The sequence below is a fragment of the Bufo bufo genome, chromosome 2 (assembly GCF_905171765.1).
Source record: "Bufo bufo chromosome 2, aBufBuf1.1, whole genome shotgun sequence".
In the NCBI taxonomy this organism is placed as follows: Eukaryota; Metazoa; Chordata; class Amphibia; order Anura; family Bufonidae; genus Bufo; species Bufo bufo.
The window spans coordinates 238,244,720-238,264,887 of record NC_053390.1 but is presented as its reverse complement, the minus strand read 5'-3'; the positions used below and the strand labels follow the sequence as shown (position 1 = coordinate 238,264,887).

Below are 20,168 nucleotides of genomic sequence, written 5' to 3'. Positions count from 1 at the left end.
CAGTGTAGACAGCAGCTCATGAATATGAAAGACTACGGAGCATGTGCAATACACTAAGTGGACTATTAGTGCTCAGGTCCTGCTGCAGTTGCTTAAGGGCTCACGCAGACGGCCGTAGTGTTTTGCGATCCGCAAATTGTGGATTTGCAAAACACAGATACCAGCCGTGTGCGTTCCACATTTTGCCGACCGCACATGGCCGGCACTATGATAGAAATGACTATTCTTGTCTATCTTTCTTGCGGGGCCGCATCTTTTGCGGCTCCATTGAAATGAATGGGTCCACATGCTTTGCACAAAATTGTGGAACAGATACAGACCCATTCATACAGTGGTGTGAATGAGCCCTATCAGTGATTTTAAGAAAACTGCTGCACAAAACAAAGTATCAAAGTCATCCTGCTATAATGTAGGTCTCTGACACTATTTAAGCTGCCCTCAGGAAGGGCAACGTAAACCTGGAAACAGATTCCATTTCACTTCCTAGATGGGTCATTTACAGCTTAAAGGGGTTATGTTTAATACTGATGACCTATCCCCAGGATATTGTGGGGGTCCGTCTCCTGGTAGCGCCGCCGATCAACTGTTGAGTTGAACTGTTCCTAGGCCAGTGACGTCACGTTCATGGGTCACGTGGCCTAGGCACAATTCAGTCACATTCAAGTGAATGGGTCTGAGCTGCAATACTAAGCACAGCCACTATCTAATGGACTGTGGTGTGCTTGGTGGATGAGAAGGCCGCAGTCTCGTCAAACAGCCGATCAAGGAGGGAGAGGGGGGTGTCAGGAGTCAGACCTGCACTGATCACATACTGATGACCTACAATGAAGATAGGTCATCAGTATAAAACACTCTGAAAACCCCTTTAATGGGGCTGAGCTGCAATACTAAGCACAGCCACTATCCAATGGACGGTGCTGTGCTTGGTCAGAGGTGAGGAGGCTGCAGTCTCGTTAAACAGCCGATCAGGGAGGGAGGGGGGACGGTGTCAGGAGTCGGACCTGCACTGATCACATACTGATGATCTACGATGAGCATAGAACATCCCAATAAAACACTCTGAAAACCCCTTTAATGATGGAACTGTGAAGCCCCATCCACAGTAAAATAAATTCATTAGTATATATTTATTTTTAAGCTCCAAATTACATCACTTTAAAGTGAACTCCAGATATATAGCAAAATGATTATAGTGCAGGAGTGCGCACGATAGCAAATTCTGCTTCTAAGTAGTTGCAAAGAGCAGCTGGGGGTTGCTCATATCTATGTAGTCGGAGACAGAACGCCCTGCTGTCCTTCCTAGGCCCCCATATCCAGTAGAGGAACCAGTGCTGTAGAATCACACTACAGCACTGGTTCCCTGGCTAAGGAGCCGGGGCATGTTGCTCTAGCTCCTAATGCTCTAGCTCCTAATGCATACATATGAGCAGCCTACAGTCCATGATACTACTTAGAAGAATCTGAAATACAAGTTATTTATAAGAACGATTATTGAGCCCCCTCCTGTACTATAGTAGTTTTAGATGTAATTGGAGGTCACTTTAAAGTTGTAAAGGAAACTAAGCAGCTTTTAAAGATCCCCAAATATCTGGCTGCGTGGAAAACCTCTGCCATCTTTGGAGTGCTAACTGCACAGCAGAGCGCCCATTCCTGTCATAGCACCCACTACACAGTCCAACTATTATTATACACTGACTGGACTAAAGTTAAGGTCATCTAAGCCATACTTTCCTTACATTAAACCATGAAGGTCTATTGGTAAGATCAGATATTCCCAAAAGTGCACAAGTTGATTATTTAAAAAGTAAAAAAAAAAAAAAAAACACAAAACATACAATTATGTTGATGTAAAACTGAACTAAATGGGAGAATAAAAAGTGCAAAACAACAAAAAGTAACATCAGGATGTGCTGTAAATCTGTATACAGCACTTTAGTGGGATTCCACACAATATAACCATACTGGAGCAGCTACAGTAATTCTGTGCACACTGTAGCACAATGTCTTAGGCCAGGACAGACACTGGCAATGCAGCTGGATTCATGTCTCCTAGTACCTGCCTTTAGTGAAGCTTCACAAAGAGTCATTCACGTACACAAAGATTTTTACCACTTGGGAATATTAATTTTGAAACATCAATCACTTCGGAGCATCAATCAGATGCTTAAAGCTTTACCTGCCATACAAACGTCATGGATTGCGGACAAGCATTCAGTGATGTCACTGAATATCCCATTTTTTTGTATCTTCCCTTTTTAGAAAACTGAAATGTTAAACTTGAAAAGCAAAAAGTAATCCCAACATAGCTAAGAACATAAAATGCCAAAAGAGTACTTAAAAAAAGGGGGGAAAAAAAGTTCCTTTACATTCCTTTTCGTCTGAGAACCATCGTCCATTCCCAAGTCAGGACTTCTAGTTTGTGACATCTTCTTGGGAGGAGCAGGATTGGCATTGCCTTTTCTTTATATCCCTTTTTCTAAACAACAATCTCAACAGATGAATGAGACATAAAAGACACAATACTAGATGTTATTGAGAGGTGCTTAGTATGAGGATTTCTATGGGAAGTTATCTGAATGTGCACTCCTGAACTTTTCTTCATTCCTCTTGGTTTCTCAGCTAGGTTTAGTGGGAGTTTTGATGCGGACAGTCGATGCTCTGACTTGGAGCTTTGCTTGCTGGTTTTGCGCCTCTGCAGTGCCTGAAGTTGGCACTGGGCTCTGGTTGGATGGGGTTTGAAGCTGTGGTGATGCAGCTGCCACCACCTGCTGCTGCTGCTGAAGAATCTTCTGCTGCACCACTTGGGCTGCTGTTGAACCCGCTGGTAACACTTGCACCTGCTGTTGACCTGACGCTGTTGCCTGGGTCAGTGTAACAGTCTGCGACTGGACCTAAAACAAATATTATACGACTGCTGTTAAAAAAGGTTCTATTCACTACTATTTCTATAATTTTCTGATAACATTAAGAGCTCATATTCTAACCGGTATAAAGCATGTGGTATGATACGGAAATATGCATTGCGTTTATGACAGACAAAACCACTGACCTGCTGAGTGGCTGGTACCATCTGCTGGATGTTAGCCACTGCTGCTGGCTGTTGGACCACCTGAGGAAGCTTTGCAACCATGAGGAAATGAGCAGATGATGAAGCTATGAAATAATCTCTTTATGAATGTGGAAAGGACATACAAGGACAGGATATGGCAAATCCACAGAGATTGCCTGTGATGAAGTCTTATTTTGCTGCTTTGTGGTTTAAAGGGAACCTGTCACTTGGATTTTGTGCATAGAGCTGAGGACATGGGTTGCTAGATCACCGCTAGCACATCCACAGTACCCAGTCCCCATAGCTCTGTGTGCTTTTATTGTGTAAAAAAAACGATTTGATACATATGCAAATTAACCTGAGATGAGTCCTGTACGTGAGATGAGTCAGGGACAGGACTCATCTCAGGTTAATTTGCATATGTATCAAATCAGTTTTTTAACACAATAAAAGCACACAGAGCTATGGGGACTGGGGACTGGGTACTGCGGATGTGCTAGCGGCCAAACTCCTTTCTTAATATCACAGACCACAGATAGAGGGTCTGCCTCATAGAGACAACTTAATTTTATATGGAAACCAGAGATAATCACTGTAAGGGTCCATTTACACGACCGTATGAATGGGTCTGTATCCGTTCCGCAATTTTGCAGAACGGGTGCGGACCCATTCATTTCAATGGGGACAAAAAAGATGTGGACAGCACACCGTGTGTTGTCCGCATATGTACAGGGAGTGCAGAATTATTAGGCAAGTTGTATTTTTGAGGATTAATTTTATTATTGAACAACAACCATGTTCTCAATGAACCCAAAAAACTCATTAATATCAAAGCTGAATATTTTTGGAAGTAGTTTTTAGTTTGTTTTTAGTTTTAGCTATTTTAGGGGGATATCTGTGTGTGCAGGTGACTATTACTGTGCATAATTATTAGGCAACTTAACAAAAAACAAATATATACCCATTTCAATTATTTATTTTTACCAGTGAAACCAATATAACATCTCAACATTCACAAATATACATTTCTGACATTCAAAAACAAAACAAAAACAAATCAGTACCAATATAGCCACCTTTCTTTGCAAGGACACTCAAAAGCCTGCCATCCATGGATTCTGTCAGTGTTTTGATCTGTTCACCATCAACATTGCGTGCAGCAGCAACCACAGCCTCCCAGACACTGTTCAGAGAGGTGTACTGTTTTCCCTCCTTGTAAATCTCACATTTGATGATGGACCACAGGTTCTCAATGGGGTTCAGATCAGGTGAACAAGGAGGCCATGTCATTAGATTTTCTTCTTTTATACCCTTTCTTGCCAGCCACGCTGTGGAGTACTTGGACGCGTGTGATGGAGCATTGTCCTGCATGAAAATCGTGTTTTTCTTGAAGGATGCAGACTTCTTCCTGTACCACTGCTTGAAGAAGGTGTCTTCCAGAAACTGGCAGTACGACTGGGAGTTGAGCTTGACTCCATCCTCAACCCGAAAAGGCCCCACAAGCTCATCTTTGATGATACCAGCCCAAACCAGTACTCCACCTCCACCTTGCTGGCGTCTGAGTCGGACTGGAGCTCTCTGCCCTTTACCAATCCAGCCACGGGCCCATCCATCTGGCCCATCAAGACTCACTCTCATTTCATCAGTCCATAAAACCTTAGAAAAATCAGTCTTGAGATATTTCTTGGCCCAGTCTTGACGTTTCAGCTTGTGTGTCTTGTTCAGTGGTGGTCGTCTTTCAGCCTTTCTTACCTTGGCCATGTCTCTGAGTATTGCACACCTTGTGCTTTTGGGCACTCCAGTGATGTTGCAGCTCTGAAATATGGCCAAACTGGTGGCAAGTGGCATCTTGGCAGCTGCATGCTTGACTTTTCTCAGTTCATGGGCAGTTATTTTGCGCCTTGGTTTTTCCACACGCTTCTTGCGACCCTGTTGACTATTTTGAATGAAACGCTTGATTGTTCGATGATCACGCTTCAGAAGCTTTGCAATTGTAAGAGTGCTGCATCCCTCTGCAAGATATCTCACTATTTTTGACTTTTCTGAGCCTGTCAAGTCCTTCTTTTGACCCATTTTGCCAGAGGAAAGGAAGTTGCCTAATAATTATGCACACCTGATATAGGGTGTTGATGTCATTAGACCACACCCCTTCTCATTACAGAGATGCACATCACCTAATATGCTTAATTGGTAGTAGGCTTTCGAGCCTATACAGCTTGGAGTAAGACAACATGCATAAAGAGGATGATGTGGTCAAAATACTCATTTGCCTAATAATTCTGCACGCAGTGTAGTTCCATTCCGCAGCCCTGCAAAATTATAGTGCATGTCCTATTCATGTCCGCAATCGCAGACTAGAATAGGCATTTTCTATATAGCACCGGCCATGTGTGGTCTGCAAAACACTTACGGTCGTGTGAATGTAGCCCAAGTCTGACCACCTGCAATCAGCTGATACCACCAGGGGAAGACTGCACCAGCACCACGTGGATGGGCCAGGCTGGCCAAAGCAGAGCTCCTGACATGAAAACATCCTCTCTGATATTCAGCTACCATACCACCTTAAATGGTATACTGACTTCCCTATTAACCAGTTCAAGACTGGGTCATTTATCCTCCTTTTCGACCAGGCGCATTTTACATTTTCTTTTAGTAAGTGTCTTTAAAAACCATGGGAATAAAGGGATGCAAATGAGCTCTTAAAGGAAATCTGTCACCAGAATCATCACCATTAAACTAAAACTATTGTCTTGTAGCACTTACTACCTCCTTTCCAGATGTGCTTTTCTTTCCTTGGTTTCTATGTTGAAAAAATCCACTTTATTCCTTATGCAAATGAGCCAGTAAGGTGCCCAGCAGATAACCCTGCCCACCCATGCCTTTAGTGTCACTGACAAATCTCGCTGCGCTTCTTCCAGCAGAGGATGAAAACGTCACTAGGCTCGGCGCATGCCCAGTGAAACATTTGAGGCTGATGCCCTCAGTTCCAAAGACTGCCTGCGCCTCCACTCTTCCGGTTCAACTGAGGGCATCAGCCTCAAATGTTTTACTGGGCATGCAGCGAGCCCAGTGACGGCTTCATCCTCTGCTGGAAGAAAAGGAGAAGAAGCGCAGCGAGACTTGTCAGCGACGCTGAAAGCAAGGGGGGTTGGGGGGGTTGACGGCGCTGCTGGGGGCGTAGAGTATGAGCCGAGGAGAGGTGTGCTTGGGCTCTGCTGGAGGGCGGGCCTGGGCGCCTTTCAACAAAAATAACACCCCTCTGGGCACCTTACTGGCTCATTTCCATAAGGAATAAAGTGGATTTTTTCAAGATAGAAACCAAGCAGCAAGGAAAGAAAAGCACATCTGGAAAGGAGGTAGTAAGTGCTTCAAGACAAGTTTTAGTTTAATGGTGATGATTCTGGTGACAGATTTCCTTTAACAAGCTCTGCCTCTAATGCCACCAGATCCTAAAAGTCAATGTTCAACCCTTTAAACAGGTCTTGAGACATGACTCGGATATTAAATAAGCCAGCATCTCATTTGCAGACAGCTGTTTCGGGGGGATTGCCCCTCATCAGTGCAGAGCAGAGAGTACTGGCTTGACTGGGTGAGAAGCCTAGATAAAGATGTAAAAAAAAAAAAAAGTCTGTTTCTCACATTTTTCTTTTACTAGCATAAAGGGCAATCAAAAATATATATTTTTAAATTACCCCCTTTCTGATACAGACATTTTGATATAGCAGATATATAACGTAGTTTATGGTCACGCCAGTGCTAGAAGCTGCATTGTGGTCTAGTGCAAGGCTTGAAAAAAAATTGGATTTTTGTACTTACCGTAAAATCCCTTTCTCGTTCAAGTCATTGGGGGACACAGCACCATGGGTATACGCCCAGCTACCACTAGGAGGCGACACTAGAAATTAAAAAGTTTGGCTCTGCCCAGGTGGGCGGTACCCTCTCCACAGACACTAGGCTAATCAGTTTGTGCCAATAGCAGTAGGAGAGAGAAACGAAAGCAAAGAGCCAACATGTCCTGGACCGGGAATGAAAAGAAGAACAGCAGCCCGGTGACAGAAAGAGAAATGAAAACAAAGGGTAGAATCTGTGTCCCCCAATAAATTGAACGAGAAAAGGATTTTACGGTAAGTACAAAAATCCAATTTTCTCGTTAATGTCATTGGAGGACACAGCACTATGGGACGTCCCAAAGCAGTCCCCGAGGGTGGAAAGGAAATCTCATGCAAAAAGTTGGCCGCACAGGTGCAAGAGAACCATGTGACCCAACAGGACCAGGAGATGCCATAGCATGAAATGGTAGATAGAAAACTAAGAAAGTGAGCCGAGAGGCTCCAGGACCAGGAAGAGTCCGAAAAAAAAAAATTATGGGAGACCGCCAGGATCCCAAGGACAAGTGCCTGGGAAAAAATGCCATATGCAAGAAAGGAACAAAGAGAAACGCCCAGCTCCACCCAAGGTGGGAAAAATAAGAAGCTAGAGGATAAGGAGCAGGGCTAGATGTCCTGCGCAAGAACCGAGAGTTGAACAAGTGCGCACTAAAGAGCCAGAGGAAGGATCTGGAAGAACCAGGGCTCCCCCTGAAGAAACGGGAGAGCAGCACAACCGGAAGGTGTCTGTTGGTAATGACCTAGCGCTCTGCATATAGAAGGATGCTCCAGGAGGAGGATCTATAAGACGACAGACCCAACAAGAAAAATTAGACTGAGGGGACCTGGCAGGAGAGAAAATGCCTGGGAAAAGGACATGAGCAGTCCTGAACCAAAGAAAAAACTTCCTGGAGACAAGCTAAAGGAAGACCCTGTGGACCACCCCTCTGCAAAAGGAAGACCAAAAACATGGCCTGTCCGTGGCAAACACCATGTGAAGGCCAAGGTAGAGAGGAAGCAAGGCAGGTGGAGAAAGAGAAACACCCTATAAAAAAGGTGGAAACCCCATCCTGCCAGAGAAAGCAGCCAACCCCTGGGGGAGAAGGGGGTCCTAGGTATAGGCTAGGAGAAGGGAACGTAAAGACATGCTTCCCATACAAAGGAGGCGAGAATCAATCCTCAGAAAAACTGGATCAAAATATCACTGTGAAATGTAAGACCAGAGAAATCCCTGGCCACATGAAGTCTCAGGAAAATAGGAACCAGTCACAGGCCCTGGTAATACAAGTGGAGACACACTCGTCTGAGAGATATTGGAGTAGAAGAGAGAGGACTCCAAACAGCCTAAGGAGAAACAGTTCTCAAATCGAGGGAAAGCTCCATCCCAGAAGTGGCCAATACGAATGTAAATTGCAAACCGGAGAAACAAACTCCCAGGTACCAGGACCTGAACCTGGGGAGACGGGAAGAGAGGTTAGAATCTCAAGAGGGAAACAAGTCTATATGGACCCAGGAGGGAAAAGAACCAAACCGGGCCCAAAGAAACAGCTGTCATAAAGAGCATGCGCGGTCAGAGATGCCATGAGTAGCTTCCCCAGAGGGAACCGGCCAGCTAGATGGTTTAAGAATCATTGGGACAGGGATTCCAAGCAGGATTACCCAGTCAGAGGCTCTAGTAGGGTCCACAGAACTGGACCACATGAGGACAATAATAGCCAGCAAGAAAAAATGAAATGCAGCAACCATAGGGAAAAAAACATCAGCCATGGTTGACCAATCATCCCAAGTGTAGTGACTAGCATACTGTATAACACTGCCCCGGAAGGGGCAAGTACAGCACCCTGGATTTTGTAAAAGAATCGCCAGACATCCATATGTCAGAAAAGGATGCAGAGTTTACCAGGGGAAGCCGGGAGAGACTACACTGACATGTAGAAACCAGCTACCAGCAGAGCACAATAAAACCCCCAAGGAAGGTGGAAGAAACTGACAGGTGCAGACAACGGCAAGGCCCAAATGAACGGCACTTCTGTCATGTAGCACAACTAATCACAGAACATAAGGGAGTACCAAGAACGTCCAGACCATGGAAGAACTACGGGACCATGTCCAATACCAGAGTGAGCAGAGGAAAATTCCACCCACCAAGTAGGTGTGTGGCGCTTACTTGTCCTGTCACAGCCATATCAGCGAGGACGTCCAGCGATGACCCGAACACTGCAGTAGCGGCTGGTGCTCACAATGCTTGGTATCCCTGCAGGATAGAACATCCAATGGTGATCCATAAAATGGGGTGACGCGGCTGTGCATAATAAAGTAGTACTTTATAGGGTTGACAAAGAACAAACCTAGCATGATAGACAACAACCTGCCCAAGGCAAAGGGAGTGTGGTTGTCTGGTGCATAACAGGACTGAGAAGTGTTGTTAAATAGTGCGTCAAGCAATAAAGTAAAAATCATGCCTAGTACAGGGGCAATGAGAAGACTTGGTGCACTCAGAGGGCCTGGTTCAGGAGGTACTGCACCGGGTGTCAGATCTGAACAGGCCAACCATATACTGGATCTAACAATTGCAACTCTACTCCGCCCAAGAAGGGGGGAACATATGGTTACCAGGTACATACTACAACCAGGATGGTTTGTCGGATACAGCGCCTTGAGATAGTACAAGTACACCGCCGAGGACGGCGGTAATGGGGTGCCAGATGCATACTAGAACTAGAAAAGAGTGATGAATACAGTGTCTGGGGATGGCACTATCAATCCACATGAAGAGGGGCCACATGATTGCCTAGCACACATTAGAGCCAGGAAAGGGTAATGCTGGAGCCGTATGGGTCACAGATTGTACCAATAGGGCACAGCACTACAAATACTCCGCCTTAGAATGGGAGTAATCTGGCTGCATGGTGCACACTATGATGAGAGTGGAGACATGGCTACAGCATCTGGAAATGGTATAGGTACTCCGCTTGATAAAGGAGTAGTATGACTGCGTGATGCACACTAGAACCAGACAGGTGTAATGGCTGCAGCTTTTGGAGATGGTACAGGTACTCTACCTAATAAAGGAGTAATACGGCTGCGTAGTGCAGACTAAAAGCAGACAGGTGTAATGGCTACAGCATCTAGAGATGGTACAGGTACTCCACATAAGGGTCCATTCACACATCTGCAAAATGGATCCGGATCCGTTCCGCAACATTACGGAACGGATCCGGACCTATTCATTTTCAATGGGGCTGGAAAAGATGCGGACAGCACACAGTTTGCAGTCCGCATCCGCACTTCCGTTCCACAAAAAATAGAACATGTCCTATTCTTGTCCGCAGGATAAAACCTGCACCTGTAAAGTGAAGAGAAAAAAATAAAGAAAAAAGTAGCAGCAAGACCTGTAGTAGAAGAGCAGGTCGTGTCTGCCTCCTACTGACACTAGACTAAGGCTCCATTCACACATCCGTATAATGGGTCCCCATCCGTTACGCAAATTGCGGAACGGGTGTGGACCCAATCATTCTCTATCTTCCGGTCCGCAATTGCGGACAAGAATAGGCAGTTCTATGGGGGTGCCGATAGGGTGTATTGTGGATTTGCAGATCCCCAATGCACTACGGATGTCTGAATGGACCCTAAGGCCTCATGCACACGACCGTATGTATTTTGCGGTCTGCAAAAAACGGATCCGCAAAAAATACGGATGACGTCCGTGTGCATTCCGTATTTTGCAGAACGGAACAGCTGGCCCCCAATAGTACAGTCCTTTCCTTGTCCGTAATGCGGACAATAATAGGACATGTTCTATTTTTTGGCGGAACGGAAATACGGACATACTGAAACGGAATGCACACTGAGTAGCTTCCTTTTTTTTTTGCGGACCCATTGAAATGAATGGTATACGTATATGGTTCGCAAGAAAACGGAACGGACGCGGAAAGAAAATACATTCGTGTGCACGAGCCCTAAAACTGATTAGTCTAGTGTCTGTGGAGAAGATACAGTCCACCTGGGCGGAGCCAACCTTTTTAATATCTAGTGGTAGCTGGGCGTATACCCATGTTGCTGTGTCCCCCATTAACGAGAAATCTCAGTAGTTTAGTTATCTAGGCACATTTATGATTGCCACCAACACAGTATCCATGTTTAAACTGGTTATCCCATGAAAAGTATTATTATGTAATTGTTTTTTTCCACCTTCTCACAGTAGCTTCCCTGCTCCCCCCTTCTGCTCCGGCATAGTGATTTCATAGTGAAGTGGCCAGATACCTTTTATTCATCCAACCCTAACATAGAATTTCATAGAAATGCATAGCTATATCTCTTTCTAGACAGTGGAAAAGAAAACTGGAATTGCAGGGCCTATGTGTGAGGGACATTTTCTATGCAGGGGAAGAAAGGGTTAACAAGAGCTGCCTGCAATGCACTCCTGGGAGATTGAGGTGCTTGATTGTCATGTTACGAGCTGCTGCCCCCTCCAGAAAATGAAGATAGAAGGGCCACAGAGAGGTTAGTAAAAAAAAAAATATAACTAAAGGGGGTGAAAATGACTCTGGAGAGCAGCAGTTTTTTCATTGATGTAGGTAAAATAATGATAGGCATTACTCTAGATATTTCTTCACTTCAGAAAAGGCATTTATCAAGTAGAGAAAGTTAATACAAGGCAATTACTAATGTATTGTGATTGTCCATATTGCCTCCTTTGCTGTCTTGATGCATTTTTCCATCACATTATACATTGCTACATATCCAGGGCTTATGACCACCCTACAATCCAGCAGAGGTGGCCGTGCTTCTACACTATAGGAAAAAGCACTCACGTCTCTGGTGACATGCGCAGCAGCTCCTGTCCCGGCCCCATCGTATCTGCGCTGCAGCAGTGGCCATAACCTCTGGAAGTGAGCAGCGTATAATGTGATGGAAAAATGAATGAAGCCAGCAAAGGAGACAATATGGCCGATCAGAATACATTAGTAAGTGCCTTGTATTAACTTTTTCTACATGATACATGCCATTTACTGAATTGAGACAACCCATTTCATTTGTGGGATAACCCCTTTACATGAAAATATACATTGTTCATATGAAATATTATAAAATGTTCTCAGAGCAATGAAATATGCACATTCACTTGAGAAATAAGTATTTTTATAATCAGCCCCAAAAATGTTGACATTTCTGTGACATGGGTGTCTAAATTGCTGAGTAAATTAGAATGAGGGAGCACTACCATGATGTTAGATATCAGTGGTCACCACTACAGTAAAATCCTGACATGAAGGGTAAATTGCCAATCATGCCTGCTTAAAATGTGATTTTTCTGAACAAGCTGCCATGTGTACACATGAGAAATAACACTACTTATGATCATTATATGGCTTTTATCGGCCACTTTTAGCATTTTTCCCTCTGCTATATTTCTGTAATTCTCCACCTTTTCAGAGCAGTTGGGTGGGGACTAGCTGATCATCATGTATGCCCTAACACAGGACATGGACAAAGAGAAATACCCGTTCACTGTCTGTAACGCCCTCAGAGGCAGCGGTGGAGGACATTACACAGCAGAACTGAGCAGTTTAGGTGTGAACCCAGCAGTGAAATAAGACAGTAAATCTTTCTGCTTGTGTCTGTGTGCTGCACCCCTCCCTTCTAGCTGTCCCTCCCCTCTCCATAGACTTCTACATAATCTTATCCTTCAATGAGCAGGCATTCCACCTTCAATGTTCTTGACTAAATTGAAGTAGCGAATTGATATTTAGAGAAGAGGAAGCGGTAGCAGGAAAGAAGCCAGATAATAGGAGAAGGAAGCATCTTTCTCTGATAAGATATATTACAAAGTTTCTTGTGTTCATCTGTACTATTCATTCATGGAAAAAACAATGAAACAACAGTTACTGGTTAAGCAGCAGATACAAGTACCTGAATCTGTGCCTGTACTTGTTGGGCACCAGGTGACTTCTGAGTCTGAGTGATAGGCGTGGTGAGGAATTGTGTTTTAATGGCTGGCTGAGTAGCGTAGGTCAACTTCTGCTGTTGGGCCTGTTGTTGTTGCTGAGCCTGGACGGTAACTTGTTGAGTTATCTGCTAAAAAGTAAAAAAGACAATGGGCAGATTTACTAATCCTGTGTAATATTTAGACAGCACAAACTAGACTAGGCAGTCTAAAGATGTGCCAAATTTATCACAGTGGTTCATGACAGATGACAAATCGGGTGTCTGGCTAGACCAACCACTGTTTGGCTTACTTTTCACCAATGTTTTGTGGTGAAATGTTGATGCATATTGTTGCAATTTTAACCCAAGCCCCTTTATCTAGTGAGGAGCCAAGATTGTCTAAAACACATAATAAATGTGGTGCTATACATGTATACCACTTTTTGGTACAAATGAGCTGCACAGTGGCATTGCCATCCTCCGACAGTGCAGTGAACTGAAGCATGGCCTGTTCTGGCCTGTGAAGGGGACACTGTGCTTACAGCTTTGTGGTCCCTTCATCTAAGGATTAGTGGAGGTCCTTGCAGTTTGATGTCCGCAGATCGAAACTAGATGGCATATCCTAGCATTGCCATCACTCTGTGTGATGGGAATAACCTATTTAACTACAAACAATATGCTGTCAACCATAAGAAGCAATCAGATCCATTATTTAATTAGGCCTTCCACCCAAATGTAAAAATGGGCATATATTAGTACACAGCCAATTCTGATTGTTTCCATAAAACATTTTCACCTAAGAGAATCTCACCTTTTGCTGTTGCACAGAGGCCTGTCCCGGAGACTGCAAGGCTTTTTGTTGTTGTTGTTGCTGCTTTAGTTTCAAGAGCTGCTGTACATTCAAAGGCTGAGCAACCACAGTCTGTCCACCTACAGGACACATGTTGGAAGTCAAGACCCTTAAAAATGCTTAACTAAGATTATAACACAGCTCTGGCTTTGGTGCTGTCACCAGGAAATGTACATGATAAACCAGGCACAATGCCTTGTAAGGCTAGCTCAGCTGAATGAACGGAGGGTGGGCCAAACCACTCGGTTCACCTTCGCTCCTCCGGCTTCCTCTGCCAGCACCTCCGTCCCTTTGTTGATTGACAGGGCCAGGCGAGATGACTTTGCAGGATCCTGACTCTGTCAAGGAAGGAAGGATGGGCTGACAGAGGAAGCAGGCGGAATAAGGGTGCACACAGTGGTTTGGGCCTGCCCTCAGTTTACTTAACTGCACTTTTTATCATTACATTCAGGCCTTCAACGTAGGGCCTGGTCTAACAATGAATTTCATGGTAACAGATTTTTTAGTAAGCAGCAATTCACTTATACAGTGAGGACGCTAGAGGTTAAAGAGCATCAGTCAGCTTGATTAATCCTATTAAACAAGGCATACTCTCTGGCAGGGTTGATCTTGATGATTAAAACAATAGCTTTCTTTAGTTTGTATGTTGAACAGCTGCAGAGATATCTGTATTTGTATTTATATACAGATGAGCCAGTTTAAGCACCAGGGGGCTGGACTGAGTCCTTGGAGCACTGTTTTTGTAACAACCCTCTGCTGCACATAAAAGGGAGGGCGGGAGTGTGCAGAGCGTTACAAAAGCAGTGCTGTAAGGACTCAGTCCGGACCCCTGGTGCTTGAGCTTGCTCATATGCAGCTGTTCAACATACAGACAAAAGAAAGGCATTGTCTTAATCAGCATGATCGACCCTACCCAGCAGTATGCCTGTTTTAATAGTGTTGATCATGCTGACATATGCTTTTTAAATGAACAATCAGAATTTCACTTCAGCCAGGAGGGTAATAGGTTGACAATGATGCCCTTCTATACTCTTGTGATATTGCAGAAAATGAAAACACAGCACTATATTACAACTACCAGTAAAGAGTCCTGGGATGGAGCTGCTCCTCTGAAGAGTCACCCCAGCTCATATCCCTTCTGGCCAACTGATGTCATTACAGGACAGTTCCAACAGCATCTGGTGCAGGGGCAGATGAAGCTGAGCTAGTGTTCCTCACTTCACTACATATGCACCAGATGCCACAATATACAACAGGTTCTGGTGGCAGTTTGGGGGCTTATATCCTCTGTTCACATTGACTATTTTTTCCCCACTTCATAAGGGTCCCTGCATTTTTCTGACAAAAATAAAATTGCCTCCAGCACTATTCTTGCTATCAGAAATAGCGGAAAGAAACCTGATAGGCCTCATTACACATTGATAGCATCTTTTACAATACCTTGGGATCCGTTGAAAATTAATTTGTCATACCTGTCAATCCATGAACCACAACACTAATGTGAACAGAGCGTTACTCCCATTATAGATGATTCCCATTATCTATGCTTTTATTAACTCACTTTGAAAGCGGAGAACATACAAAATAGTAACAATTAGAAAAATACATAACTGAATGAGTATATTCTATTATGATCTACTAACTATAAGTGATAACTACATAGCATACCTGCAGCTTTCTGAGGTTGGCCAATAGCAACACTGATTCCTGCCACTGTGACAGGGAGCGTGGTCACTCCTGTGGATGACACCACGGCAGACACCACTGGAGGCTTTGCTAGTGCCACTTGTGCAGTTTGTCCTGGTTGGGCCTGGATTTGCCCCTGGGCCTGAAGCTGAAGAAGTAAATTTTATTAACCCTTCCTCAGAAAGTCGTAATAAAAAAACAACAACAGTATAATATAGAGGATTGAGAAATAAGCTAGTAAGCAGTCAGCAAACATTATACAAAACATATACAAAAATGAAAAGATAAATGGCCATAATTTGTGACACGACAGTAATAGGGGGCAGTGGACCACTATTTTGCTAACTGATGCAGCCCCAGCAGCTGAACCCACAACGATCAGACGTGTGGCATATAGTATTGACAGCCTACAGATATACCATGAATGTCAGAATTTTCCTAAACAAGACATTCAGTCAACAAGGCAGGTGACAATGAACCGGATAATATTACAAATACAGGTGCAGAAAATACAATAACCACTTGAGTTATCGCTAACTGAAGGTTAAAACTTACCAGACGAGCCACATGTAGATTAGTAACCGCCCCTGCGAGAACGGCTCCAGCTCTAGGTGCAGTGACTGCAGTGAGCTGCTGAGCCTGTTGCTGTGGTGGTGCTGGCTGTTGTTGCTGCTGCCCCTGCGCAGGCGCTGTCTGTGGGGCTCCTTGTGCAGGCGGTTGCTGCTGTTGTTGTTGAGCTACCGCCTGAGTTGTCTGTTGTGGAAGCTGCATTTTCTGCTTTTGCAATTTCAGTAGTTGTTCCTTGGTCCAATAAAGGAGCATATAATGGGTATTCGATAACCACTGATGACTTACAGGAAATAGAAAAAAATAATTGTGGCCAACCTACCTGTGATAATTTGCCTACAGCTTTTATTTGCCCAGGGGACTGTGCCTGAGCCTGGATCTGGGGAACCTGTACTTGGGCAGCCTGCTGTTGTCGAAGAAGCTGGAACTGGGCTGGACTGATGGCTTTGCTGGCAAGCTGAACCCCAGCAGTTGTGGCTGGAAAGGAAATGGACAGAGAAAATAAGTCAAGAAAAGCAGATCACATCTCACGGGGTGAAGAAAAATAATGAAAAGCAAACCAGTATAAAAAGAAGTGTATACCTGTTGTCACCTGAGTAACTATTGACCTGGCCTGTGTCTGGACAGGAGTGAGACTGCTGCACACCACAGTTCCACCAGTCACTGGGGTTACGGCTCGAACACCCTGATTGGTGGCTATAGTGACCATCTCGGCAGATGACGCTGAAGTGGCTACCGCTCTTTGCTGGGCGTGGACTACTTGTGCTGCCCCACCAGGAGCCTAGGGAAAAGTCATTTTAATTAGATCAGTGAAATGTTATTATATTCTTAGTTATAAGGAAAACGGAATTGCTACTTCACAAGAATGTGAATACCCTACAACAGTGTCTGAAGCAAAATTATTCTTACTATCAAGTTTTTTCTTCTTAAAAAGAAACAAAAAAACAAGTAAATGGCCTATTTTATTCTTATTTTATAATTTTACACCATTCTGAGCCTTTTTTATTTAATTTAATTGAACTTAAAATTCTAGAGTATTGTTACAAATTACCAGACCTAAGCAGATTATGTTTGTCCAGTGTCGTTTTGGGAAAGTATTACTTTTTACTTACGGTTAGTGTTCCGGGGATAACAGGAGATGCCAGTCTCTTATTGATAGGTTGGAAGGTGGCAGAAGGGACACCCGCAACAGTATTTACAATGACATTCCCACTAACAGCAGCTGTAAATATCAGACCATGTATTAAAGAAAGAAAAGACACATCTAAAAATCCCAGGGTCATGGTATGTTTGTTTAAAGGGATATTGTCATCACATATACCACAGCGGTATGCATAAGTAGCACCTCTAACGGGGGTCCTGGCGACTTTTCCCCTGCACAGTGGCACGCCCAGCCACCCTGCAACTGTTATTGTGGGATTACATGATACTTATAATGTATATGCAGCAGACAAATCTAATTCTCTAAGGGTACTTTCACACAAGCGCTAAAGTTTTCCGGTATTGAGTTCCGTCATAGGGTCTCAATACCGGGAAAAACGCTTCAGTTTTGTCCCCATTCATTGTCAATGGGGACAAAACTGAACAGAACGGAATGGACCAAAATGCATTCCGTTCCGTTTTAGTTGCGTTCCCAGACCGGAGAGCAAACCGCAACATGTATTTTGCTTTCCATCCTGGGATGTGGAGCAAGACGGATCCGGCATGACCCCCAATGCAAGTCAATGGGGACGGATCAGTTTTCTCTGCCACAATAGAAAACGGATCCGTCCCCCATTGACTTTCAATGGAGTTAATGATGAAACCGTCTTGGCTATGTTAAAGATAATACATAATGGATGCAGATGGTTGTATTATCAGTAACGGAAGTGTTTTTGCTGGACCCTGCCGGAGTGTGAAAGTAGCCTAAGAGGCTCTGTATGTCCCTAGAACTTCTAGACACATACTACCCACAATGCTCACTAGGATAGCAGGGAGCAGCAAAACGGCTATGGGAATATGGCTGAGCTGGCCAGGGAAATGATGGAAAAGTAGAAGGGCAGATTCTAATTGGTGCCTATGGGTCACAACTTTGTTAAAGAGTGCAACCCCCTTTACCTTTGTTGTAGAACTTACCAGCTTGTATACTTGCTCCTGTCACTGCCGTCTTTATGGTTCCAGCCTGTATAAACATAAGTAAAGTTCTGGAATATGCAGACTTGGCAAAAGTTTTAGAACTGCAATAGCATTTCCTGTTTCTAACAAATAGATATAATTAAGTAAGTCGATTTATCACAGAGACAGATATGCCTCATTTTTACTCCTATATATTACTGAATAAACTGTGCCACCAAGTTATACTGAAATAAAAGGCCATTGGCTGTATAATGGGATAAAAAAACATATCTGCAATAGTTTTTTAATTAAAATGTTCTCCATTTGGCTTCTGCAGCCTGTATGTATCCTAATACATCCTCAGGATAGGTCATCAATATCTGACCGGCGGGGGTCCGACACCCTACTCCCCTGCCAATCAGCTGTTTGATCCATGGGAGCACCACTTCCTCTTCATTACACTATGCGTCGTCTCCCTTGCAGCAGTGGCGTAGTGTCATTAGAAGTAATCACTCCATTCAAGTGAATGGAGCGAGTGCTTGTAATTATACTGCGCTTCCAAATCGATGGGCACTGTAATGAACGTCATCAATATATACAGTCTGCACAACCCCTTTAAGGGAACAAATATTCCTACGAACGTTCGTTCCCAATAATTGACCCGTGTAAAGGTGCAGCAGACCACCCAACGAAGGAGCATTGTTAAGTCACTAGATCAAGCACATAAAGAAACTGGCTTGGATAAAAAGCTTGTTCATCAGGTGAAATGCTGGACACCTCAATCATTGTGCTGTGTGAATAGCGATCTGCTGCCCAGAAACAATGAATCTGTATGAGGACGAACGGTGGCAGTCGCCATCCAGTGGAGCGGATCGCGGCATCTTCACCTCCACTGACAGGCAGGCACTTATCGGGAAGGAACGCTTCTGCTAGTCAGCGCAGTGTAAATGTGCCTTTATCCAACTCTCAATTTGAGCTTTGCTTCTACTGTACATTTTATATCTCACATCGACTGTAGAGTGATAGTACAGTAGGCACATTGGCTTTGGAAGGACACACAGATCTCAGTCAAAATTGGAAACAACACAAAAAACACAAAGCCAACTACAGTTACAGCTTACCAGGACTGCAGTGGTTGGTACATTTGTAACAGATGGGCTAGCAACGACTGCTTGTGGCTGTTGAACGACCTGTTGCTGAACCACTTGTTGCGACTGAGCCTGGACAGGTTGGACAGCCGGGGTTGATGATTGTTGCCCATTTTGTAGTGGCTGTTGTGGAGCCTGAGGACCAGCCTGCTGTTGGGCCCTGTGGTGCTGCTCTACTAATGCCTACGGGACATTGATATACTAACAGTAACAAAGCAGCAGAGATGCAAACATGTCTTTTGGAACTGTTTCAGCAAGATACACCTAAATCAGATGTACCGCCTGCTGATAAGGCTCTGTTCACATTGTGTTTGAGGCCTACTCAAAGCTAGGAAAGCTCCTGGTGTGTACATCAAAGATCCCAATAGGGCTCCATTCATCCTCTATTGGGCTGTTTTTTTGTTTTTTTACAATGGGACTCAGTGGGCATGGTGGTCCAAGCAACCGGTTAATCTCTTCAGCTGAAGATCAATAAAGGACATTGAGGCCTGGCAATAAATTGTTCTATGACAACTTGTTTCTGCAAAGACCAGTTGTAGGGCCTGTGAGCTGAACTCATAGGACTGAGGTCATATCAATTACCCGATGCTATGTTTTTGTGGATATTATCCAACATCTAAATATAAAACTTTAGTAGAACTGCCCTATATTTTATAACATTTCTGCACTAAGGCTGTAGGTACTTTTCTATATAAGCTTCCCATAAGGTCTGTTTCATTTTGTGCATTGTTTATTTGTGGAGGGGCGCTCCTGCAAAATGGTATATGTCTCGTTATATGAACATCTACTGAGTTTAATGGCTAGTAACTACGTTATTCTGTAAAAGAACTGATGGAAATACCTTTTTTTCCTTGGCAATGCGTTCAGCACGGAGAGAGGCCACTTGAATAGGCGGCAGAGGTTTATCATAGTTTATTCCACTGTAAAATACCCAACAGACGCCAAATCAACACATAGCTCCTGCTATCAGTACGTCACCA

The 20,168-nt window shown here is 44.1% G+C and overlaps 1 protein-coding gene across 4 annotated transcripts in view; it reads right to left on the bottom strand.

Moving 5' to 3' along the window:
- Positions 1-246: 246 nt before the first annotated feature.
- LOC120988662 (E1A-binding protein p400-like) overlaps positions 247-20,168 on the bottom strand; it is a 194,341-nt gene continuing 174,419 nt past the window's right edge. For all 4 annotated transcript variants that reach the window (XM_040416268.1, XM_040416267.1, XM_040416269.1 and 1 more), the window contains 11 exons: positions 20,030-20,108; positions 19,162-19,371; positions 18,062-18,107; positions 17,059-17,168; positions 16,529-16,727; positions 16,269-16,423; positions 15,935-16,180; positions 15,362-15,527; positions 13,655-13,773; positions 12,829-12,993; positions 247-2,891 (listed from right to left, as the gene is read on the bottom strand). In XM_040416268.1, the coding sequence (XP_040272202.1) occupies positions 2,616-2,891; positions 12,829-12,993; positions 13,655-13,773; positions 15,362-15,527; positions 15,935-16,180; positions 16,269-16,423; positions 16,529-16,727; positions 17,059-17,168; positions 18,062-18,107; positions 19,162-19,371; positions 20,030-20,108 (1,771 nt within the window). In that variant the 3' untranslated portion in view covers positions 247-2,615. The remainder of the gene's footprint in view (positions 2,892-12,828; positions 12,994-13,654; positions 13,774-15,361; positions 15,528-15,934; positions 16,181-16,268; positions 16,424-16,528; positions 16,728-17,058; positions 17,169-18,061; positions 18,108-19,161; positions 19,372-20,029; positions 20,109-20,168) is intronic.